Source organism: Hydra viridissima, unplaced genomic scaffold, assembly GCF_058129835.1.
Source record: "Hydra viridissima isolate aposymbiotic clone 2 unplaced genomic scaffold, HvirCarnegie_v1 scaffold_12, whole genome shotgun sequence".
In the NCBI taxonomy this organism is placed as follows: domain Eukaryota; kingdom Metazoa; phylum Cnidaria; class Hydrozoa; order Anthoathecata; family Hydridae; genus Hydra; species Hydra viridissima.
Genome location: NW_028324311.1, coordinates 8,284,994 through 8,310,939, shown reverse-complemented (window position 1 = coordinate 8,310,939; position 25,946 = coordinate 8,284,994). Strand labels below are relative to the sequence as shown.

The window sequence follows — 25,946 nt, the reverse complement described above, 5'->3', positions numbered from 1 at the left end:
TAAAAAAAAAAAGGAACCAGTTTAGACTTGTGAAAAAAGATGCTATGAAGCTAACTAACTTTTAAAGCCAACAAAAAGTCTAAACAAATTTCAAAGTGAACAGTATGAATGTATGAAGCTTTTTTTGGATTGGGTAACTCAATACCACCCTTTTTCATATTCCCACGGGTTAATTTCAAAACATATATGCTAAATGATGCACCTGTTGCTTCAGATGGAGCGGCATATCCTTCAGGGTGGATGACTGCACCATGTTTTTTTAAATATGTATACCATTTTGCAAAACACGCAAAACCAACGCCTTCCTCGCCAGTTCTATTGCTGCTGGACAATCACGAGAGCCATATTTCAGTACCAGTTCTCGATTTTTGCAAAGAATCAGGGATTGTTTTAATGACTTTCCCACCACACTGCAGCCAAAAACTGCAATCCCTAGACCTGACTGTCTATGGACCACTTAAAACTTATTATAACACTGTTGTAACAGATTGGATGGTAAGCAATCCTGGCAAAACTTTAACAATTTATGAAATCCCAAAATTAGCAGCAAAAGCCATTCCACTTGCATTCAAGTTGCAAAATATTCAAAAGGGATTTGAAAAACCTGGCATTTGGCCATTCAATTCAAACATTTTTTCTGATGAAGATTTTGTTTGTTCTTCTATAACTGATCGCTGCTTGCCGGAAGAGAATAGTATTGCTACAGAAAAATTGATTTCCGACCAACCTATCATGGAACAGCCTTCAACATAAAAAAATCTGAGTCTAGAGGATCGTACAAGTTCAAATATGGAAGTCACTGAGCCATCTCAAATGGAATCTCATCTAAAAACCAGACTAGGGGCGCTATCTATGTAACACCTGATTTAGTAAGGCCATACCCGAAGGCCGGCCCCAGGAAATTGGATGGCATGAAACGGAAGAAAGGAAAAACTAGAATATTGACAGACACACCCGAGAAAAGACTCATTGAAATGGAAGAAAAAGAAAGAAGCAGGAAGATTAGCAGTGATGATGAAATAGAAAATGTTTCCGTTTCTGACGAAGCCCTTGTTGAAATCGATTCATCGGAAGAAGATTTTGATGTAGATGATGTGATTGTTCTGGATAGAATATTCCTGGTCAATAACTTTGTGTTGGTTAAATTTAACACCAAAAAACTGTTTATCATTATGTTGGAATAATCGAAGAGGTTAATCACTCCATGGCAACTGTCAAATTTATGAGAGCAAGTAAGATAAGAAATACGTTTATGTTTCCTGACATCGAGGACGTAGCCAGCGTCCCCCTGGAGGATATAAAAACAAAATTGCCTACACCAACAACATGGATAAAACGTGGCAGCCTAAAATATAAATTTGATTAGCCTCTTTGGGTCATACCAAATTTAAAATAAGTCTTATTAAGCCCAACATCGTGCAGTATTGATCCCAAGTGACATTGTTTAATTTTTTGTAAAGTCTATGATAAGACTGTTCAGTAAAAAGAAAAAGTTACATTGTAAGCAATATAAAATCATAAACAAAGACAAGAATAAAATCGGAAATAAAAAAACACGTCACCATACATATTACTATGAATCAGAAAATGCTAGAACTTGTACTACAGAAGATGCTAGAAAGATACAGAAAAAGCTAGAATTTATATCGAGTTAAAATTAACATTTAAAACCACATTATAAAACATTAAAAAAAATTCATCAATTAAATTGCAAGCCACGCAATCGTCCCCATATGTTCTTGAGCTTTTCCACTATAGAATTACAAAAACTAATTTGTCAAACTATTGATTCTGAAAAAGCTGTTTTAGAGCTGACTCGACTTCCGCTTGAATAAATAAAAGATGGCATATAAAATATAAAAACTCGTTTTTATTCTTGTTTTATTCTCGAAAGCTTACTAGGAACTTAGGTGATTTAAGGCCAGTCCAAATTCTTATGGTAGTTCGTCCAATCTTCTATAACTTCTTTTTTAAAAAAACTGTTTTTGAAAATTTGTTGTCTAAGCTGAATAATACTTATCAAAAGTTGGGCTAAGTTGAAAAAAATATTATTGACAAAAATATGGTGGATGACTCATATTGTCCTTAAACTTAAAGATGAATGTTTCAAAAAATAAGGGTTTAAGTTGTTAAGCACAACTTTTCTAGTTATCTACAAGCTAAAAGACATCGATATTGAATTATATTGTTTTTTCATACTTTGATTCAGAAGGTAGGGTAGAAAATCCGAAGTTTAATTATTTCTTTCAACGACGTACAATTAAGTGTCGAGAACTCGGTAATACTTAGCGATTTTGTTTTGGAAGGTTTTTTGATGACCGCATAAACAGAATGGTTTCTGTCGATGCACAGTGGGCCATTGACTGGACAATAGTATAAAAACCAAAGTCAGAGTTTTAATGTCATAATGGTTTTAAACAATTATATAGATATTATAAAACAGTTTAAAACTGTTTATATACACTTAAAATTTTAATGCATATACAAATGATGTGGTTGAAGTAGACGCAAATGTAAATTACAAAAAAAAAAATTATAAAGAGAAAAATTTTGTTTAAAAAATCGATGGAAATAAATAACGTTTACATAAAATATCGCGCTTTTTAAAATATTATATTATAACTCTATATATTATCTGGATTTTAAAAGTTGTTTGACTCAAATTGGTATGTAATTAACAAAGTTGCAGCTACTTTAAACAAGCTTATTATTTTATATTTTATTGTATGACTTTTGTTTTTATTTGACAAAGTATTTTTTTTTATTGTTACATCTTGCTTTTATACTTAGATATTTTGAAGCTTCTATGTTTCCTTTATTAATTTCATAAATATGGCTGCCACTAGGCGCCACCTTGGTTTTCTTTCACATTTGAACATCTCTTTCCTAACAAAAAATCTGTAATTGCGCTCAAAAATTTTTATTTGCACAAAATTTTAAAAAACGCGGAAAACATATAATACGATCTTACTCATACTAAGCGTAGTACTGAACAATAATATATATATATATATATATATATATATATATATATATATATATATATATATATATATATATATATATATATATATATATATATATATATATATATATATATATATATATATATGTATATATATATATATATATATACATATATAGATATCGTAATTCAAATTTAGTTCTTGTTAATTTAGCGCTTGTCAAACCAAATGGATTTAATAATCTATTTTAATTGGTTTGGTTGGGGTTACTCATTTTAGATGTTGAACTGCTGTTTTTATTTAGGTTTAATGAGTGTCACAAGAAACGAAATTCACCAGTTTATCAGACTCAACAGTCTGTCAATACATAAAAAAGAAGACAGTATACTTGTATACAACTTTATTAAAGAACATGATTTGAAGCTTCAAGGCAAAAAGTTTGAGAGTCAATTTCATTTATTTATTTCTGAATATGGTAAAAGATGGACTCGAAGTAAACGAATCGATGCAAAGTTTATTTAGGAAGAATTCAGCTTGGCTTGAAAATGATTTTAATACCACATTAATGAAGGAGAGTAAAAATAAACAACTCGGCAGACCTATATTACCATTTGAAGATTCGTCTTCAAAAACAAAGAAAAGAAAAGTTGCAACTTTGTCAGCTTCAAATTCTTATGAGCTGTTGTTTGCTAGTGGCACACACCTGTGGAAAGAAGGTAGAAGAAAAGATGCTCAGATAGCAATAAAGTTGGCTAATAACAAAGATGCTGAACTAGATCATTCTGATAATACATCTGAAGAAGCGTTGGCTCTTTTGTTAGATAATGAGATGAGCAAATCTCAGTATCAGCGCTTAAGAAACAATGCGAAAAGCAAAAAAAGTAATTTATATCCACCATACAATGATGTACGTGAGGAGAAATAGAGGTGTTTGCCTAGTCGTGAATCATGGACAGCAACAGATTACTCTGCAGGCATCAATTTCCAAGCATTGGTAGATCATACTGTTCTGCGGCTGCTGGAAGTACAACATAATGTTATCAATTCGTTTGTTTTTGATAGGCTAGTTCTGCGCTCAAAGGTAGGTTTTGATGGGTCAACTGGGCAAAACATTTATACACAAGTTACTGACGAGCTGGAAAACAGAAGCTTTGTCCAAGAAGCAAGTTTGTTTCTTACCTGCTTTGTACCACTTGAATTGACAGGATTCTCTGGTGAAGTGGAGAAGATTGTTTGGAGAAATCCACATCCGTCATCAAAATTGTACTGCCGAATTGTGCGGTTTAGGTTTGTAAAGGAGACAACTGATGTAATGAATGCAGAGCATCAATTTCTTGAAAATGATATTGGAAACTTAACTACAACTGCTTTGCCTAAGTATGAAAACTTAACTGTTCTTCACAAAGTTGATGTTACTATGATAGATGGAAAAGTAGCCACTGCATTATCTACAATTACTAATTCCAGTCAGTGCTGCTCAGTTTGTGGTTCAATACCAACTCAAATGAACCAACTTAATATTGTTTGCAATTTGCCATTAACTCCTACCGGATTGAAGTATGGTTTGTCAACACTTCATGCATGGATTCGTAGCATGGAGTGTTTGTTAAAAGTCGGCTACAAAGCTGGAGTGAAGAAATGGGCATCAAGGTCAGATGCAGACAAAGAAAAAGTTAAAGCTAAAAAGAATTTAATTCAATCTCGGTTCAGAAATGAAGTTGGGCTGGTGATTGATATCCCCAGGTCTGGTGGTTCTGGATCATCAAATAGTGGCAATACTGCCCGACGTTTCTTCAGAAATGCTGAACAAACAGCAGCAATTATTAATGTTGATGTGCATTTAATTAAAAGGATATATGTTGTGCTTTGTATTTTGTCATCTGGTTTTATGATTGATGCCTATAAATTAAAAGACTATTGCTTAGAAACAGCACAGCTTTTTATAAAACTTTATCCCTGGTACTACATGCCACAGAGCTTGCACAAAATCTTGATACATTGGGTGGCAGGTTGTTGATGAGATGGTGTTGCCAATTGGGATGATGAGTGAAGAGGCCTTAGAAGCACGAAATAAAGACTTTAAAAAATTTAAAAAAGGAAGTGTTCGCGTTTAAAGACAAACGAAGATCTTTTACGGCGCTTTATGTGCTCATCCGATCTAGTAATCAGTGCTTTACGATCACCTAAGCACCCTAAAAAAGAAAATTTTCCAGATGGTGTTGTGCAACTCTTAAAAGAAAGCCATTCTTTTATTTTGTAATTTCGCCTTATTTATGTTGTACATAATTAATTTGTATTTTTAAATATGTAGACCTAACACTTACTAAGCTTGTACTACTTGTAGCATACATTGTCAAAGATTTTCGGTGATTGTGAATGCATGGGTACAATAATACCCATACAAATTTGAAAAGTAATGTAGACGCTTGTAAAATCTGCTAATTAGAAAAACTAATTAACTAAGCTAGAATATAATTATTTTACAGGAAACCAAGTTTATCTAGCGACGAGTAATAGCACGTGTAATAACACTAGTTAATATGACACGTTTAATAACACATATTAAACTGAAAAAAGATTTGCTTTCAGCGAGCGAGGATCAAAGGGAGGATTTCATAATAAAACACGTGCTAAATAGTGTACTTAGCACAAATAAAACATATACAACTAATAAAATTTAGCTGTTGCTAAGTAAAATTAGGTATCCATAGCAACTAAATAAAAAATATGTTTACTTTTTTAAAAAGCGTGACCTCATATTGGTACTTATGTAAAGTTTGGTGAACATAGCACTTGTAAAAATATCTTAAAAAAAAACTATGTTTTTGCTACCCAAAATTAGGCATCCATAGCAACGAATTAAAAAAATAACACCTTCATAAGAAGCGCAGACATCATATTATTACTCATCCTAATTTTAGTCAATATAGCCCTAATATTAAATTAGGTATGAACTTTGTCCAGTAAAAGTGAATTCTGGCCCACTGTGTGATGGAAGTTATTCCTAATAAACAAAATAGAGCGTGTGGTCATTATATATACATATAAATATACATATAAATATATATATATATATATATATATAAATTTATTATTTTTAATATGTATTTAGAATTAAATGAATTTGGTTAATAAGTTTGCTCATTTGTTTTTATAATTTTTTAAAAGGTACTTTTATGTCTGCAATTAGAAATAAGTTCAGTTTTTTTTATTTAGTAATATTTCTTGATCTAAATAAGTAATAATTTCAAACTTTTTTTGTTAACAAAATATAGATTTTTGAGATATGTTATTATAGGTAGGCGCAGTTTTTAGAATAGACCAGTTTAATCCCTTGTGGTCCGATGGGACATAAATGTCCCAGTTTACTTAAAGCTCTACGGCGATTCACTTGAAGTTAAGAAACTCAAAAACTTTGATTATGTCAATTCTATAATTGTTTGGCTATATCTCAAACCAACTTTTTGCGGCATATATAGTACTTTTATGGTTCTTTAATAGTAATTTGATCAATATATATTTAATTTTATAGGTGAAAGTTTGTTCTAGGTTGTTTACTTTGGTAATACTGCAGTTAAGCGGCGTAAAATAATTTTTAATTTTCGCTTTTAGCGCTCTCGCTCGCAGAGGCTAAAAGTTCTTAAAATAATTATAAAAACCAAAGTTGATAAATTTCAAAGTAGTTATTTTTTAAAAATTTTTTTAAAAAATAACTACTTTGAACCGCTGCCGAAGCTGCAAAAATAATCTTAGAAGATATTTTCCTAGGAGACAGCAGTGATTTATCTGACTATTCAGATGATGATGAGAATTTTGAACTAGATAAACTGCAAGCTGAACATCAGTGTAATGATGACTTATCCAATCAAGTTGAAGTAGATGTTTCTGAATATGAGTCATCTGAGTATGATTATGATCATCTGAGTATTCATATGATGGCAATATCTGTGATACTTATAATAGTTTTTCAGGTAAAAATGACTATAATGTAGAGCAAGGTAGAAAGTGGAGCAAGCTTCAATCAACCTTCAGGTTGATTGAAGCTTAAATTCATGGTTATAAAAGGGAAGACAATCCATGGTTGTAAAAGGGAAGCCACCAAAACTTGGCAGACCAATGACATCATCTCCTTCCAACAGACTTACTACTAACAAAAGAAGAAAGTCAAATTATTCAGTAGCGCCATCAATTCATAAAGAAAATCTTGGAATTAATTGGCCACAGCACGATGGAAAACGAGGACGGTGCGAAGTCAAAAAAGAAGATTGAAGCCAGGCCATTTTTCAAGTGTAGCACTTGTAAAATTTTCTTATGTATAAACGATAAAAGAAACTGCTTTAAAGAGTTTCATGAATGAACAATTTTATTTGTACATTGTAAATAATACACACTTTTTGTTGGTTTAGATAATGCCTGTCGGGACCTATTTGTCCCATAGTAATTTTTAAGACAGCCAAATAAAAAAATTAAATCTTTTTTTTTTTTGCGTGTAGATTTATCAGAAATTAACGAAAAAATAAAACAATTAAAAAAAAAAATCAGTCACACCTTGGACCACAAAGGGTTAATTTAAAGTTAATATTTTTTTCTTTCAGTTGCCAAATATATTTTGACAGCATAGTCTCTTTTGAGTACTTTTCATGGTTTTTTTTATTTTTTAATGTAGTTGATGGAACTTCCTGGTCAAAGAAATCAATCACTATTTTACAATGCTACTATATAACTAAAAAAAAAAAAAAATTATTTACAAGTATATTTTATAATTATATAGATTGTGAGATTTATTTTACTATAGGAGGATGGATCCTGCTTAAATACAACAAATTGAAATTTGACTGATAGCATGTTTAATTTGTATAGTATAGATAAGTAAAATTGGAGAAAATGAAGAAAAAGAAAAGGTTTATTTAAAAAAAATGAAAATATTGCGAGAAAGAAAAAGATTTAGATTGAAAATAAATAAATTAACAAAATCAGCAGTAGTCTTTAGTAGACTGTTGACAAAACGAACTTAATCGATTTGTTTGGAAGAAATAGAAATCAATTTATTAAATTCTTTTGTAGTAAAATAATTATTATTCAAAATACATTATAAATCAATGACAAAAAATGCATGGAGATTTGTTGAATTAACAAATAATTTTTATTAAAAGCAGCTAAATAAGTTTAAAGATTATGGCAATTGTCAAATGTTTATATACATCAAAATGAATTGGAAAAACCTTTGCAATTGGTTTTGAAAACATCCTTTGTGATATTATTGGAGTAATAGTTTAAATTCTAGTAATTATTTTTTGTTAAATAGGATTTGATATGTATTGATTATCATTACTTAATTTATCATAATTTTTTATTCATTTTGTTTTAACAATAATCATCCAGCTAATTGGTTTATTGATTTTTTGTTTGTTTAGATATTATCTAGATTATCTAGATATTGTTTAAATATTATATATATATATATATATATATATATATATATATATATATATATATATATATATATATATATATATATATATATATATATATATATATATATATATTGAGCACTTTCTATTTTCTATGTTCTGTTCTGAACATTGAGCACTAATTTTGTAAAATACACTAACACAATTTACATCCAATTTAAAAAATCTATTGCAAATAATAAGTATTCAAGATTTGAATAATACATAATGTGGTTTGTTATAAATTATTGTATTATATACTAATTCATAACATGTTATGAACTCATAATATATACTCAAAAAATTAGAAAACTTTCTTGTCGGACTTTTTTTAGTCACCGCTTTATTATAAACGTTTAGAAAAATCCCGCGGGATCTGAACGGCACAATTTTACGTCACCCTCAGATAAACGAAATAAACCCGAAATTTACGGAGACTAGCCTTAAACTACATGAGTTACTAAGTATTTCGTTTAATCCTGGTAGGTACTTAGTAGAAAACTCCAAGGGATTAGCAGGAAATTCATAAACGTCATCTGCAGATGACGTTTATGAATTTCATCATGGCTAATGGGAAACTTAACAAGTTTAGCCGTATTAAGCAAAAACTTACCAGGATTAGCCGTATTAGCAGGAAGTTAAACAAATTCCTAGTAGTATTAGCCGGTTTTTTTTTCTCGGGTATTAGGTCTAGAAGGTATTACTAATGAATTGAGAGATGCGTTTGCCAGTCTTTTCCCGCAACCTGTAATTATATTTTGTATTGATTCTCGTGTAAGCTTTTAACACTAGGGAGCTTTGGCAAAAAGTTCTTTATACGTAAAAAAAATAAATAAATAAAAATAAAAAACAAAAATTAACCACGTCTTTAACTTAATAGTTTTACTTTCTTTGCTATTTGTAATTTAACATTAAAGGTATTTTTAACAGCGTCAGATATTTTTTATCTTTAAATATAAAAACAATTGACAAAGTATAATTTATTTTATACTTTTAGTTCCAAGTTTTTCTATCAAATCAGCTCACACATAAGTCTTTACTAATAACTTACGGAGAGTAACTCTATTTTTTTTTACGGAGAGTAATTTTTTTTCTTTTAACTTCGATGCCTTTTTTAAAATCGTCTTTTTTTTTATACGACAACAAGAAATTATCCAAACTATTACTTAATCGAATACACGATATTTAAATGAAGAAGTATGGATCGACGAGTTCAGTCAGGAATCTATTTTGTAAGAATAAAAGCCTGAAATGCAAACACTGCAATTAAGAGTTTCTAACTCAACGAGGCCTTGTTATATTAAAAAATACCTATGTAATGTAATTAGTGTTATTTTCGTTAACGAAAACGAAATACAAATGGTGTTTTTAAAAAACGAAAGAACTTAAAGTTAATGTAAAAAAAACGAAATAAAAACGAAATAGTTTTTTTTCTATTAGGATCGGTAGTTAAAGATTATCTTTATACTATTTGGGATACATTATGTAGTACTTACAAATAAGCAAGAAATCCGAGGTATTATTGTCAAACTTACTTTGCGGTAATTTAAGAGAAACCTTAACAAAACACTTCAAAGATATATAAAACTAAAAGCACAGCGCACTGCTCATTTATAGAAGTTTTAAATTGAAGTTATTTTTACTTCAGATTTTTTTAACCACTCTTTCGAGCAGGTTGACATGAAATAGAAATCTTTTTTCTTTTTTTTTGACCATTTTTCTGAATATTTAAAAATTTCAAAAAATGAGGGGGTCCTAAACTTTATGAGGCCGTATCTTTTTAGCGTCAAAATATATTTTGAAAAAGTTTGAAGCCTAATTACAATTTATGATTGAATTCAAAATAAAGATTTTTTTTTTTTCAAAATATAATTTCTCTCAATCAGGGGTCATTTTTCAAGGGTATTTCTCCTCTTGTTTGCAAATCACTTGGTTTGTTCCTGAAATTGAAGCTAGTTAAGAAAAATGGATATTTTTGATTCTGTTGTACACGTTGGTATTGATGGAGGGCAGGGATCTCTAAAGATAGTCATGAACGTGTTTGACCTATCAGTATTAGATTTTCAACCAAGAAACCAGAAGTACACCGGGGTCAATAAAGTGATTATCTTAGGCTTAGTTCGAAACATAGAAGAGAATCATCACAATCTGAAAACACTCTTCTAACTCCTTCAACTCAATCAATTGAAGTTATCATTTAAATTGATCAACATCATCATTGGATTATCAGTAAGTATCTTATTACATTTATATTTTATATTTTAAGTAAGCAATACCTATAAGTTATTTTCTATAATCAAGGGTCACAGTGGAAAATATTCGTGTTGCTATTGTGATGAGCCGATGGATGAAAAAGGAGTTCAAAGGACTTTTGGATTAGTAGCAGATGAATTCAAAAAATACCAATTTGATAACAAACGTCGTATACGGATGCAATATTATAAAAATGTTACTTATCCATGTCTGTTGATTGAAGAAATTATCAACATAATTCAACCACCTGAATATCATATTTATGAACACCATGTTAGTAAAACCTTTGATCTCCTCTTCACTGATAAAAACCTGATGGAGTTTCTTGAAAAGAAAACGGTTATCAGGCATATCTATAATGGTGGTGGTTTTGATGGACCTAACTGTGCCAAAGTTTTAAGATCATTGGACGAAATGACACTTTATTCTCCAATTGAATTTCTGGAATGTATTGAAACCCTGAGGAGGTTTAAAGAAGGTACTTAATTGCTTTTAAAATTTTTTTAAACACTTCTTAGAACGTTTTTAATTCAGTTAGTACAGATAGGGGACTATTGACCTACCAGTCTAAATAAAATTAGGAGACACGAATATATTAATACCATAAGAAAAAGAGAAAGCGGAAATCATGATTGATAAAATTATTTGTCATAGTAATGTAAAAGTATGTGTATTGTAGACGATAAAAAACTAACTAAAAAAAAATAAGTTTGTGGTTTTGATGTTAGTGGAAAAAATATAACAAATTTAAATACTCACCATAGAACAAGCTATCCAGAAGTTTATAAAGAATTTAAAATGAGAGTTTTGAAAGGAAATAAAAACTTGGCAAAGAAACAGAAACTAAGTGATTCAGCTCATGGAGTTGCGAAAGTACAAACATTACGGGAGTTTATTGACAAGAGACCCGATAAATGGTCTACAGATTCTGTAGAGTATAATGACCGAATTCTTGCAGTTTATGCATGGTTTATAGGATCTGACTCTCCAATGCAGTATGTGAATATTCCTAAACTTTAAAATATGCTTTCTGCCTGAGGCAAGAAATTCCTAGTTCCAGGTGAGAAGCATCAATGCTATTTGATTGTGTGTAAAGCTGTAGAAACATTAAGCAATAGCTATTAAAAAACATAAAGTAGCAAGGCAACAAGTGATTTAACTATACATTACAACTACACAAGTATAGTTATTAAGAAAATTTAAAGAAAAACTTGAATTATAATTTGCTATTAGGGTAAGTTGATTTGTATAATTTTTCTTCCTGGTTGATTCAGTCACACTGACCAAGCAGTATGATTAGAAATTTGAAGATGGCGCTAGTAAAAGAAAAATTGAAACATGAGTTATTAATTTTAGTAAGTAATGATTACTTTAAAAATACACTTTATTTTTAAAACTTTTTCAAATAATTTGCATAAACAAATTATCTAAATCTACTTCTTTAAAGTTAAAGCTATAATTTTAAGTAATTTTTACTTTTAGAAAAAAATCAAAAACTTTCTTTTAACGTTTAAAATGGGAGATAAAACAAAATAATTCTAGCCTCACGAATTGCTATAACCATTTTCCCAGTAAATTGATATTTTGCAAACCAACAAAATTTTAAACGTTGAAAGAAAGTTTTTGATACTTTTCTTGGAGTTGGGAGCTCACATACAACAATTCTCGGTAAATCACTTCTTGAAAATTTTAAAAAGTGTTTTAATTACATTCTAGATCCTGGAGTGTCCGGGTTTAATTCACCTCCAGCTGATAGCAGCAAGATATTTAGATCCATCAGTGGCAGGTAACAATTGATTATTTACTTATTGAGAGGTGGAAAGTGGAAACTTTGATGACTTTCACACTTTCTATAAAGCACTTTCATAATTTATGTAGTTTCATAATATATGTAGTTTCATAATTTATGTAGTTTCATAATTTATGTAGTTTCATAATTTATGTAGTTTCATAGTTTATGTAGTTCATTATTAATGCACATTTTTAGGCACTGTGCAATTTATCAATTAATTATTAGAAAAGCATAACGATTAGTTGGGGTTTTTATAGTTATTTTCCTAACACTTTATCTAGCAGTTCTGAAAGAAGTAGCAAAGCAGCAGTGTTGGTGGTCATGCTAAGAAAATTGTTGCATCTCAGATGAAACGATTTAACAAGCTAACAGAATTCCAGAACATGACGCTGACAGCAAACAGCACAACCCTCATTGATGTGCAAGGAGATTTTGACAAATATATTAGCGAGATAAAAGACATTTATGTTAAAGATTCATTTGCTTTCTGGAATGATAGAAGGGCATTATATGCAGAATTATCTCCTACAGCTTAAGATCTGCTTGCTGCTCCAGCGAGTGAAGCGTATGTTGAGAGAGTTTAATTTTCTTTAACTGTTTACCTTGCATCATCAAGACGCAACCGCATGTCAAAATCTTTGTGTATGAGAGAATTTTTGAAATTGAATAAGATGCTGTGATGCACCAATGAATTACATCACTACGTAACACTGTCTTATCCTAACCCTTGACAAAGTTATACTTAAAATATTTGCGCCAATAGTCATTAATGATTCATCAAATTTTATGTCTGCTTTGCTGTTACATCTGCTCTACTTAGTGTGACACTGCACTATGGTTTCTGGGACCCAGTTTTTTGGCATAAACCCATTTTTTTTAAGTTCTTAAAAAGATTTCCTTTAATGCGGTACCTTATAGTAAATCCATCAAAGTGATAATAAACGTGATATATTTTTAAAATTAATTGCCTAGTTTGTTTATAATATGCGCTCAAGTTGAGGATATATTTAATCTCAGCTTAGTTTGCAGTGAGTTAGCGTAAAGTGAGCTGTTAATTTAATAATAGATAACTTTTGAAATAATTAACATTTTTGATTGCTATGAAGAAAATTATTTTTATACAGGTATATACTTTTTAAAATTATTTAGTTAAATTAAAATACTGCATTATTATATTGATTATATAAAAGAAATAAACGCGTGTATAGAATTTTTTTCTTCCTTGACATTTTTCAAAACATTGATTTGACTTCTCCGTATTTCTCCAAAAATATTTTTACACTTACAATTTCTCCGTATTTCTCCAAAAATACTTTTACATTTGAAATCTCCGTATTTCTCCAGAAATATTTTTACACGATTGAATTTCGGTAATGTTCATGAATATATTCCAATTTTCAAAATTTGCCCCTAGTTGCCCAATTAAAATATATCTGTTTTTTTGCAGTGATGTTCCGTTTCAAATATGAGGATTTATCTAATGTATGGCTGGAAAAGAAAGACATAAATGAGAAAAATTCAAATGTTTTTGAGCACGTCATTCAAAAAGTTGGAAATGATGAAACAGTAGTTATTAGCAATAATATTCAAAAGAAAATATGTTGTTTGTACAATTCTTTTGAACGAAAATAGTCAGATTGTCAAAGAACAATATGCCGATTTAAAAGTAAAAATTCAGATTGGTTGAAAAGAGAAATTACATTTACTGATGATGCAATTCCATCAACATCTTCTGGACGACCAAGGTTATCATATATCAAAAAATCGGATCGAGCCAAGAGATTGGAAGCATCAGAGCGGATTCCTTTATGTATTCGACTTTTAACGGTCTAGATAACCGCACAAATTGAGGAGTGCGATTGTTCCATAAGATGTTATTATCTTCTGAGTTCAAATTTATTTCTCTGATAATAAAAAGATCTAAATCAGCTTTACTCTTTTTATGACACTAATTGATGGCAATATTTTAAATATATTAACAAAATAAAACCAAGCTTGTCTAATATGTGGAGCTACTCACAATGAATTTGTTATAGTGCAGGAATTCAAAACCACAGAATCATTTAAGCCTAAACCTAATACTTTACAGTATGGCATTAGTCCACTACATGCTTGGATACAATTTTTTGAATGCATCGTCCACATATCATATAGATAAATGTGTAAATGACAAACAGATAAATTTGTAAATGGCATACAGTTAAAAAAAGGCCTGGGTAAGTGCCACCAAATAGAAAGTAAACTCAAAACTCTTAGTAAAGGTAAATGAAGAATCAATTCAATGAAAAATATTTTTGTTAATGATTATGCTGTTACCATAATTCAAGATGGTTGGAGTACGGTCGGTAACGATCCTTTAATTGCTCATAGTTTCCATAATGGAAGCAAACCATATCTCATTTCTGCAGTTGATGCTGGAAGCCATTCAAAAACAGCAGAATATTGCATGAGAGGTGAGCATATGTAGACCATCGATCCTTCAATTGGAAGTTTAATTGATAATTTGTCAATATAGAGAGAAGCAATAAGTTTACAAGCAAAACTGAAAGTATTTGGTACTACATTGGATAAGGAAAATAGCTTAGTTTATTTAGTTAGTTGCTGAATGTATTAAGTTTGATGATAATAAATATATTAAAACTACATATTTCTGACACCATAACATCATTAACTTTATTTACATAATTATAAATTAAATAATTGTGTTTTCTGCAGTTTTAGGCATATAATACAATATAGTCTAAAGCAGTAGAAATTTGGTAGAGCCTCAGATATAAAAAGTTGGCTCTATACAAAGATGATTTTTTAAAGAGGTCTAAGAAAGCAATCATTCTATATCAATATCTGGTCAATTTATAAGATCCAAGATATGAAACTAATTTAAAATTATAAAAAAATTAAAATATTGTATGTGATAAAACAAATAACAGAGTTCCCTGTTGGGAAAATTTATATTTAAGTTTACTACTCTTATAGCATTACTTATATAAAAATATATATTCAATATTTACTTTAGAAGAAAATTGAATAGAACTCAAGAAGAAGAAGCTGAGGAATGGTTAAATGAAGTCGAGTTTTCGCCTGGCTACATTTAAACTAAAAGATGCTAATTGTTTTTCTACATACTTATTTAATGATAGTGTAAAAAGCACAACATCAATAGCAAATTAATGAAGAATTATAGAAATGAAGGAATCTAAGGCTTTAAAATTGGCCTGCAAATTTTGCAAGGTTTTTACGGTAATTGCACATTTGTCCAGATTGTTCTGGATCCATTAAAAGGCTTTTGTCATCCTTTGGCATTATTTGGAGCAAAACTAGAAATTGTTTAGGAAGATAAAAAGCTGAAATCCCCCCTACAAATTTACAGACATTTAAGATCAAGATGCGCAATCGCAAATAACTAAATTATTTGATGGCCGTTTTAAATTTTTAAGTTTGAATATTACTGTTCCAAGTAAAAAAAAATGTCTCAGTTATGAAATATAACACTAAACTCCTCATTTTATCATCAATAGAAAATTATAGAGCAGCATCTTTAGTGTTAATGGAAACTAATTTATGAATGAAAAGGTTTCAGTTTAGAGAAAAAACCCAGTAGGTTGGGTTTTTGGTGGATTTTTAGGTTTTGGCTGATATAAGTAGAAATTGATGTGTTAGATCTCAAACTTTACTTAGTATGCGAAAGTGTTATATTATATTAATTGTTCTCAGATGGCCTGTTAATGTCTATTTTCTCCTTTGATTTTACGTAAAATATATATTTTTTTAGTTAAATTAAAAAACCCAACTTTACAAACTTTTTATCGTTTTAGTTGTCGTATTGTTTTGTTCCATAATTTTAGAGTTATACGTCACACACAAAAAAAAAAGAAAAATAAAAACTTGAAATTTCGCAATTTTCGACCAAAATATATATCTTACAGAAAATAACTTTGTTTTCCATTTCATGCTAAAACCTTTGTTACCCATGGGCGCTTAATTTCCATTAGTTTAGTACAATTCAACTCATGCCAAAAGTAATACAAGAAAATTGGTGAATATTGTCAGGAAAGGTTCAGTGATAACTGAAGTCATTCAGCCATTCCAAAATGATGACGTTAGGGTTGGTTATGCAATTAAGCAAATGTTTGTCAAGATAGTCGAAATTATTTCGTACTCATTTTGGTACGAAATGCCAAAGTAAGAATACATTACATTTGGTAATACATTACAAAAAGAATACATGACAAGATTATTTTTCATTGTTTTAAGAGTTAAAGCGTCTTTATTTTACTTTCATAAAATAAAAGCTGGAAAAACAGTTGTGCAGGTTTTAGCCGCAATACGTACAGCCCCAGTTTTACCTGCGATATATGCTGCGCCATCTTTACCTTCAACCATGTTATTTTATTCTAACTCATCAAATTTTTTTTCTCTGTTAACTCATTAAATTTAACTCTATTAAATTTTGAAAAGATCTTTTAGAATCCGTTTAATAATACAAAGTTTCTCATAGTTCAGTTAAGATAAAAAACCTTTGATAGTCGTACAAAAGCAATTAAAAAATCAATCATTTTAAATGTTTTTTATCTAATTGAATGAAAAAAATTTTACTTAGGATTTTAACAAACAAATATGGCAACTGTCATGACAACCAGACGCAAAGTTAAACCAACAATTAAAGTTTACTTCGTTAATTGGAATGTTACAAGAATTCCGAAATGATCACTTGGAAATAGTCCACAATTATCTTTTTCTGTTCCGACTAATTCGAAACACGACACCTTAGCTTGTATTTCAGATGAATTTCTGTAATACATTCTGTCATATCTTGTTCTGGGATAATTTCCTTGAAACGTTTTATTGTCGTTTAACAACATATCCCACGTGAACTTTTTCGAAACGTTCATACCTGCTGAGTCCCATGCGTCTTCGGCAGATAATGGACCTATATTTTTAAGTTCGTGCTCTCTGATATTTAAATCACCAGCAAATACAACAAACGTAGACTGTGGATATTTTGAAATGGTCTCAAAACATAAACGCATTTGCTCTTGTCTTATAATAGAATATTTCTGTAAACTCTCCAAGTGTGCAGTCATCAGCAAAACTGGAAGATTATGAAAAAGAATTTCACACTTTAACAAAGCTCTACCCATTTTGCTGTTTTTAAAAATTTCTGCGTCAAACCTGGTCCTAACAATGTTTATATCTTTCTTTAGCATTATTAAATTGAAATATGCATTAATTTGGTAAGGAAAAAGTTCATACCTATAAAAAAATTTAACCAAGCATTATGTATGAGAAAAAACATCTTTGCGAAATTAATTCTCTAAATATTATAGATTCACAATATCACATACTTTCCACAATACTTACTTATCCAACTGTTGGAAAATCACCAAGTGTTCTTCTAGAACCTCTTGTAACATGACAACATCTGGAGAATGCAAATTTATAATGATGCATACCGCACAGCCACGCTGATTAATACAACGCTCATCTAAACCATCAATGTTCCATGTGAGAACTTTTAAATGATAAGGAGAAATCACCCTGAATTATAAATTTAAAAAATTCTTAAGACATTTGAAAATCTGTAATTTATTCATTTAGACAATTATTTTTAATAATAAAGATGTGATATGAATATGTTCATAATATGAATATGTGTATTCAAGGATTATTTATCGAACTCTGATGAAAAATAAGGGCTTTCAAAATTGACTCAGTAAAAATATATTAGCTAGTGTATCAAAAAAATATATTAGGAAAACTTTTTTTAAACATTAAAAAATTATGTATATAATACACAAAAATGGTTTGTAAAACTACAATAGGTAAAATTCTTTCTATAAGATAATAAAAGCATTTTTTTTATGAAAAATACTATTTTGATTAAAAAGAATTACCTGATTTGCATATTTCTTTTTTTTACAGAAGCAATGTGACTGATAAGAATTTTTAAAATTTATCTGATTTCGATATATATCATACTTCAAGATAGTATTCATTTTGTTAAAACAAGACTTAAAAACATGTGGTAAATTGGTTTAAGGTAATATATTGCAGGTGTGTGATAAAAGATCTAAGACAGAAAAATTTAACTTTGCTCAATATGCTTTTAGTACTATTTAAAAAATTATTTCACTCTGTATTTCTCTTTGTTTTGAACTAATTTACATAAATCTAAGTTGGAACAATGACATTATTTAGTAAAATCATAGTTCAAACATTGTACAGACAATCTCATGACCAGAGCATGAAAAGTGTACGTAAATTTGTTCCAAAAAAACTCACATTCATTTAAATACCAGCAAGATAAGCAGTCTTATTTCCAGTGGAATCTTCAGCAGCTGCAGAATAAATATCATAACTTATTATGAGCCATCTTCTATATCTAACTAAATTTATATAAATTAGCAACAGACTTGAAAAAAATTCCCATCTCTACAATATTATTACGCATGTTGAACTCTATCTGCACTTTTCAACCTTGAATTGTAAAATAACATACCTGCAAAGAATCTTTGAACAGACAAGGAACAGGTAACAGATGCACAATTAAACCAAATATGAAACAAGCAATAAAAAAACAAGTAAAAAGATGATTTCTAAACACATACAAAAACATCTTGAAAGGATTTAACTACTCAGTCAAAATTGCTGAATTGAAAAAAGCATATATATGGCCCTGAGCATTTAGCTATTCCAAAAATGCATGTGGTTTTTGAGCACATACCTGAATTCTGCAAGCTGAACGTAAATTGCTCTTGTACATTATGAAAAACCCTCAGAGTCAATTCACCATAACTTCTAAGAAACCTGAAGTAGTTTTGCTGCATCACTTATACAATTTTTCCAAATCAATATGAAAGTTGATTTTACTAGTTTTTTTTTTTTTTTCCAATGGTATTTAATAATTCATTTCTGATAACTTATTATTTTTTTAATACAAGTCTGAACTAAATTTAGTTATTTAGTAAAATACTAAAAAATATATATTTTGGATCTTGGTCAAATATTTAATGTCATGTTTTCAGTTATTGGGTAAGGTACCTATGTGTTTCTATAAGTTTTTTCTTAGCATGTTTTTGGTTTTAAATTCATTTTGAACAAGAACTTCACAAAATTATAAGCACTATGAAAACTATTTAATATATATTTTCCATTTTAAAAACAATTTAATATATATTTAATATAAAAACTATTTAGTATATATTTTCCATTTTAAAAACAGACAATCATTTGTTCAATCTAAAAATCTGGTACATTTCTAGTTCAAAATTGTATGGACCAAAGAGACCATCAAGCTTTATTTCATGGCAATTAAACCAAACCTTTTTTCTTTTTTTTTAAACATATAAGAGTAAAATCCAAATAGTTTCAGAAAAAAAGTTTTCCTGAAATTAAAATGCATTGTTATAATATTTATTTTAGATGCAAATGACTTTTAAAACTGTATTAAAACTCTTTACTTTCTGCTTGCTCTCAAACTTCTAACATATTATTTCTAGCATTTGAAAATGTTAGTTTTTTTTGTTAGGCAAACTTGGTTATTTGCAAATATATCCTCACTTAAAAACATTTTATAATAGATTTTCTTCAAGCTGAGCACATGTAAAACTATTTTCTTAGTACTTGAAATTATTTTTAAATTTGTTTTTTGTGAAATGTTAAATTGTTAAAATAAATTATTTGATTCCTTATAGAAGTTATATTGAAATATAAATTCTATATAGGTTGCTTCTGGAATCTTAAAAGAAAAAAATCACTACAGGATATTTGATTGATGGATCTACTGTTTGTTAATCTACAGGAGAAAATCCCCCCAAAGTAACCAGAAAATAATATGATAAAACTTATTTTCTGGTGCGCAAAACAGTCAAGCAACTACAAATTATGCTAGAACTATCAAAAAACAAAACAAGAGATGATTGCCATTCTACCAAAAGGATAGAAAGTAAATTTTCCACAGAGCCAAATATTGGTTGCCTTTCTGAATTAGAAAACTATTTTTAATTATTACAATGTGTATAAGTGTGAATTGACAGTAACAATCAAATGAATTTGAGATTTTGTATATGTTAGACTTAGTAAACTTTTTATGGTTTAGATCCAACACCAGCCTTTATCAGGGTTTCATTTGATGGTAAAGTTTCGTTTTTTAAAGTTGTCATAAATTTTTTTAATTGTAAAGAGAAAAATGCTTTAGATTTAGAGTTGAACAGTGGTGTATAACACTCTCAATTTCTAGTTATTATTAAAGAACCTGAGCTGAGCTATAATTTAATGCATATTATAGAGAAGTTGAGTTTGCAAGATGTTAGCTATTACATGGGAATGTATATATATATATATATATATATATATATATATATATATATATATATATATATATATATATATATATATATATATATATATATTCGCACATATAAATGTATATTCATACGTACATTTTCTTATCTTTGGTATGAGGTCCTTCTCCTAACTCCATTTTAAAATAGTCAAACGGTAATAAAAACTTTGGAGCACAGATCGTCAATTCCCTATTTTATTCCTTAAGTTGTTTTTATAGAAGCGAGACCGACCTGACAGATTGCATCAATTTCTTTTTTTTTTTTTTAATTATTTTGAAGAACATGGAATTTTATGATACTTGTTAAAGATTTAATAAGTTGTGATGCCAATAAAGCGCAATTAGCAGTCAGAAATGAACCATATTTACTGAATTAAATTGCTTTTTCCAGTACTTTTTATTTTAAAGTTTGAATATTTATCTGGTTGGACTCATCATTTTAATGCCAAATATGGTAATTGATATAGTAGACCTGGTAATTTATAAGGGAACAGTCATTTCCTTAACTCAGAAATCAGAGGAGATTTTTCATTTCTTTATTTTAAAAAATGTTTGGTTTAAAATTGAACAAAACTGGCAAGTGTGAGTTCTATGCTTCTAGCCCGAAATAGTAGAAGTAGGTCATTTTCATAAAGTATTAAACTCAAATTATCATTGAAATTAAGATACAAAAAGCTATAGCTTGAGAATTACTAAAAGTTTTGTTACTTTTGCTGTATTCAGCGAAAGCCTTTAGTCTTTCTTTAGAAGTAATTTTACTGAACAATACAAAATCGACCATTTATTTGAACGGCTCTACCAGGGAGAACCAATACTTTGACATAATTTACCTAGATGATAAATACAATAATTAAAAAATTAGAAGGCTCATAGTGTATTATTCTTTAGTGAATTATGACTAACTTTTAAGATGTTAGGGTTCGTCTATCAGTGAGTTAATGCATGATATTTGTCACGTTGACGTTAATTTGTGTTTACTAAGGGTCTGCGTATCGTTATCGGTATATCGGTATGAACCGATATTTTGAACCGATAACGATATGAAACGATAACGATATCAAACGATATGATTTTGTCTATGAAACGATAATATCGGTTTAGTTATCGTTTGAAACGATACCAAACGATAACTTATCGTTTGAAACGATATTATCGGCTTTTTTTTATCGGTTTATCGGAATACATAAAAATAACGAGAATACCGATATTTATCGGTATAATAACGATATTTTTTACAATATTCCAATTTTTTTTTTTTTTAAAATGCCAAATTTTAGTTCAAATATATAATAAATCTTCAAGTCGAGTCAAGATGTCGTTTTGCCTATCTTTATCGGTTTTAAAAGTTAATCCTTCCCAATTGTATATATTATCTAGATGTCTAACTTCACAAAAATTCTGTAAAGACAAAGTGAAGCAACACTGTTCTCCAAATTGACCCCCAGGTTGAAACTCTCCCCACTCCTGATTTTTTTACATTTAATCAATCAAATGCATTAGTAAACACAATATATGTTGTCAAAAAAAATCTGAACTAAGTGCTAAATATGTATACTTCCAAAATTAAAACACATAATTTTTGGCTTTTTTTCTTCCAAAGTTTTAATAAAGTCAGCCATTATTGTAGTCAAAATAACCCATTATAATATATATAGATTAAAGTACCTTTGATATACTCTCTAGCCAGTGTGTGTGTGTGTGTGTGTGTGTGTGTGTGTGTGTGTGTGTGTGTGTGTGTGTGTGTGTGTGTATGTATATGTATATATATATATATATATATATATATATATATATATATATATATATATATATATATATATATATATAATACATATATATATATATATATATACACATATTGATATTATATAATATACTTCAGGTAGAATAATGTATTTGATAGAAAGTAATGTATTTCAGGTAAATAGGAGTACTATTAGGCGAACCTCTGATATGTATCCAGACAAATAATTAGCCAGGGTCAAATAATTTAAATGTAGCTGAAAAAATCTGTGGACTCTGCTATTTAAATCTTAGCATAGATTATTTATATTTATGATTTTATAATTTAAAAATAGGGTTAAAATAAGATCAGTTAAAACATTTTTTCTCTTTATGCTAATTTATAGTTTGATTCAATATATTTTTTATTGTTTTTACTTATTTCAAAAACTGTTATAAAATTTTTACTATTAATTTTAGAGGAGTTTCTCATGAATGTTGCAAAAGTAAAGCTGTAACCAATATAGTAGATATTAGTGAATCACTTGGAGATAAACATGCAGAACAAGTAGCATCTGGATTGTTAAAACATAAAATGGAGAGTGAAAGCATTGTAAGTGTAGAGCAGTTCAAGATGTCTACAGGTGGAAATCTTTTCTCTGTTACAGTTGGAGTAAATGAAATTAAGTCAAAAAGAAAGAAAGTTAATCATATCTTGTTCCAAAATATTATGGAGCTATCAAATGCATTAGAACTCTCTAAAAATAAAACCAAAAAATCATGTTCTACTTTACACAGGAATCTAACAAGTGTTGTAGAATCGATTATTAATGTTAAAATGACTGAATTGCAGGAAATTCTGAATATCTTTAAATGGTGGTCAAAACTTCTTAAAACCTAAAGTGTGCAAATAGTGTTTTTAGAACTTTCAAGTCACTCTGGTAAATATGCCTGTATTGTGAAGGAGAATGCTCCCTTGAAGCAGGGAAACTAAGAACGTTTGGCTCCAAAGACTTATGTTTTGATCAATATGTATATGGTGGAAAAAAAAGATTGAAAATGCAGGAATACAAAAATGTAATAAATCCTCATTTCATTTACTTAAAAGAAGATCAAGAAACTTTTCTTGAACACGTTGTTCCTTTACCTGAGCTTCACATTATGATGGGAATTGTGGATAAACTTTGTACTTTGCTTTAATACATTTGGCCAGCTTTTCAAAGCTGGTTGAAAACACATTACATATTAATGAGAGGGTATCATGGTGTAGGTTTAGATGGAAACAATTATAATTGATTTATGCTCCTGTTAGATATTTTGGAGAAGGATGTTACCTTAACTGCAGCAATCAATATTTTACCAATAATGAATTGCTTGCATAAGTTTTTGTAATTGAATTGCGTGAAGAAACTATTTACGGCGGATTTGATTGACGTAGTTTATTTGATATGTTGTAAATATAGTTTAAGCGGTTTATTTTATGAGCATATTTGAGGTTCTTTGTATAGTATAAATTGAAGGAAAACTTTTTGTAAAGGGAATTTTAAGGAGAAGAGAAAATGTAGAGCTGAAACGTTGTGTTCGCTGCGAGAAAACAACAAGCTAACCGGGCACATGATGGAGCCATCTTCGAATAATTAGAACATCTTTGAAAAATACGATGGTATATCCGATCCCGCAATTTAGTCGCAGCGAACAAAAGTTGTTGCAGAGAAGCAACGCGTTGAGTTGACAGTGCTCTTTCCAGTTTTGTTGCGAAGTAATACTTAGTCTTCGATTGTTTGTGAGTAGCAGATAAGAAGGATGTGAAGAGAATCGAAGATGTCTATTTATCGAGTTTTTCCTTTGGATGCCTACGTGGCATGAGTTGTGTACGAAGCAGAAGATGAGAGATGAGGAACAAATGGATGTCTCTTTTGCTGATCTAAAACGTTTCTCGTGTTTGGCAGAGTAGCCTGACGAGAGGGTGCGACTGGCGTTGTAGTTGGATTGCCAGAAGCGGTATTTGAGATTTGGATCCGCAAAAGAAACAATTGTTGTGATGTTCCGCAAAGCAAGAGTTGCTTTGAATTAAATGTGATCCCGAAGGATCAAGGAGGAGTGTAATTGAATTGCGTGAAGAAACTATTTACGGCGGATTTGATTGACGTAGTTTATTTGATATGTTGTAAATATAGTTTAAGCGGTTTATTTTATGAGCATATTTGAGGTTCTTTGTATAGTATAAATTGAAGGAAAACTTTTTGTAAAGGGAATTTTAAGGAGAAGAGAAAATGTAGAGCTGAAACGTTGTGTTCGCTGCGAGAAAACAACAGTTTTCATTAGTGAAATCAGCTGTTTTTGGTTTGGAAATGGGTACAGATATTTCTGTTAAAATTTAAGATTTCAAAAGTTCATTTTCTAGTCTTCAACTATATACAAAAGATGTGTTTAGCTATGACTTGACAGTTTCATGGAAAATACATATTTTAATGTGTCACATTCTCACCTTTGTAGATTGCAATAATATTAGCTTAGGTAGCTATGAAAAGACTTGGATGAACTATAAAAGAAACATAGGACAAAAAAGTTATGGAGAGCTAAAATCTGCTGTGGTAAATTTTAACTTAAACAAGTATTAACTTAAATATCATTTGTGATACAAATGTATTTATATTATGGTTTTTTTGTAAATGAAATAAATAAATATTAATGGGTTATTTTGACTACAATAATGGCTGACTTTATTAAAACTTTGGAAGAAAAAAAGCCAAAAATTATGTGTTTTAATTTTGGAAGTATACATATTTAGCACTTAGTTCAGATTTTTTTTGACAACATATATTGTGTTTACTAATGCATTTGATTGATTAAATGTAAAAAAATCAGGAGTGGGGAGAGTTTCAACCTGGGGGTCAATTTGGAGAACAGTGTTGCTTCACTTTGTCTTTACAGAATTTTTGTGAAGTTAGACATCTAGATAATATATACAATTGGGAAGGATTAACTTTTAAAACCGATAAAGATAGGCAAAACGACATCTTGACTCGACTTGAAGATTTATTATATATTTGAACTAAAATTTGGCATTTTAAAAAAAAAAAAAATTGGAATATTGTAAAAAATATCGTTATTATACCGATAAATATCGGTATTCTCGTTATTTTTATGTATTCCGATAAACCGATAAAAAAAAGCCGATAATATCGTTTCAAACGATAAGTTATCGTTTGGTATCGTTTCAAACGATAACTAAACCGATATTATCGTTTCATAGACAAAATCATATCGTTTGATATCGTTATCGTTTCATATCGTTATCGGTTCAAAATAATAACGATACGCAGACTCTTTGTGTTTACGCTATATGAATTAAACGATGTTTAAGATTTGGTTTATTGTATTGCATGCAATGACGAATTAATATTGTAATAAGTATT

At 29.4% G+C, this 25,946-nt stretch overlaps 1 protein-coding gene and 1 pseudogene across 6 annotated transcripts; one reads left to right on the top strand and one right to left on the bottom strand.

The window, feature by feature from the left end:
• LOC149881082 (uncharacterized) lies at positions 1-1,484 on the top strand (annotated as a pseudogene).
• Positions 1,485-16,904: 15,420 nt separating this feature from the next.
• On the bottom strand, positions 16,905-21,806 carry LOC145194242 (tyrosyl-DNA phosphodiesterase 2-like). 6 transcript variants are annotated; one of them, XM_090068342.1, is made up of 6 exons: positions 21,709-21,806; positions 21,514-21,635; positions 18,961-19,268; positions 18,744-18,847; positions 17,823-17,999; positions 16,905-17,714 (listed from the first exon to the last, which is right to left on the bottom strand). In XM_090068342.1, coding segments are annotated over exons 4-6 (765 nt in total). In that variant the 5' UTR covers positions 18,746-18,847; positions 18,961-19,268; positions 21,514-21,635; positions 21,709-21,806; the 3' UTR covers positions 16,905-17,128. The 6 variants fall into 6 exon arrangements, with proteins under 6 accessions (XP_089924468.1, XP_089924469.1, XP_089924470.1 ...); XM_090068343.1 differs by having other exon boundaries at positions 18,744-18,843; XM_090068344.1 differs by having other exon boundaries at positions 18,744-18,799.
• Between the last annotated feature and the right edge of the window lie 4,140 nt (positions 21,807-25,946).

Bases quoted from the DNA above. Each gene is read 5' to 3' on its own strand.
- LOC145194242 (XM_090068339.1), bottom strand. From the start codon at position 20,943: ATGGAGTTAGGAGAAGGACCTCATACCAAAGATAAGAAAAT. The intron at 18,000-20,902 runs GTACGTATGAAT...TTTATAATTCAG, and splicing joins CATACCAAAGATAAGAAAAT to GGTGATTTCTCCTTATCATT. The intron at 17,715-17,822 runs GTAAGTATTGTG...ATTTTTTTATAG, and splicing joins ATTTTCCAACAGTTGGATAA to GTATGAACTTTTTCCTTACC.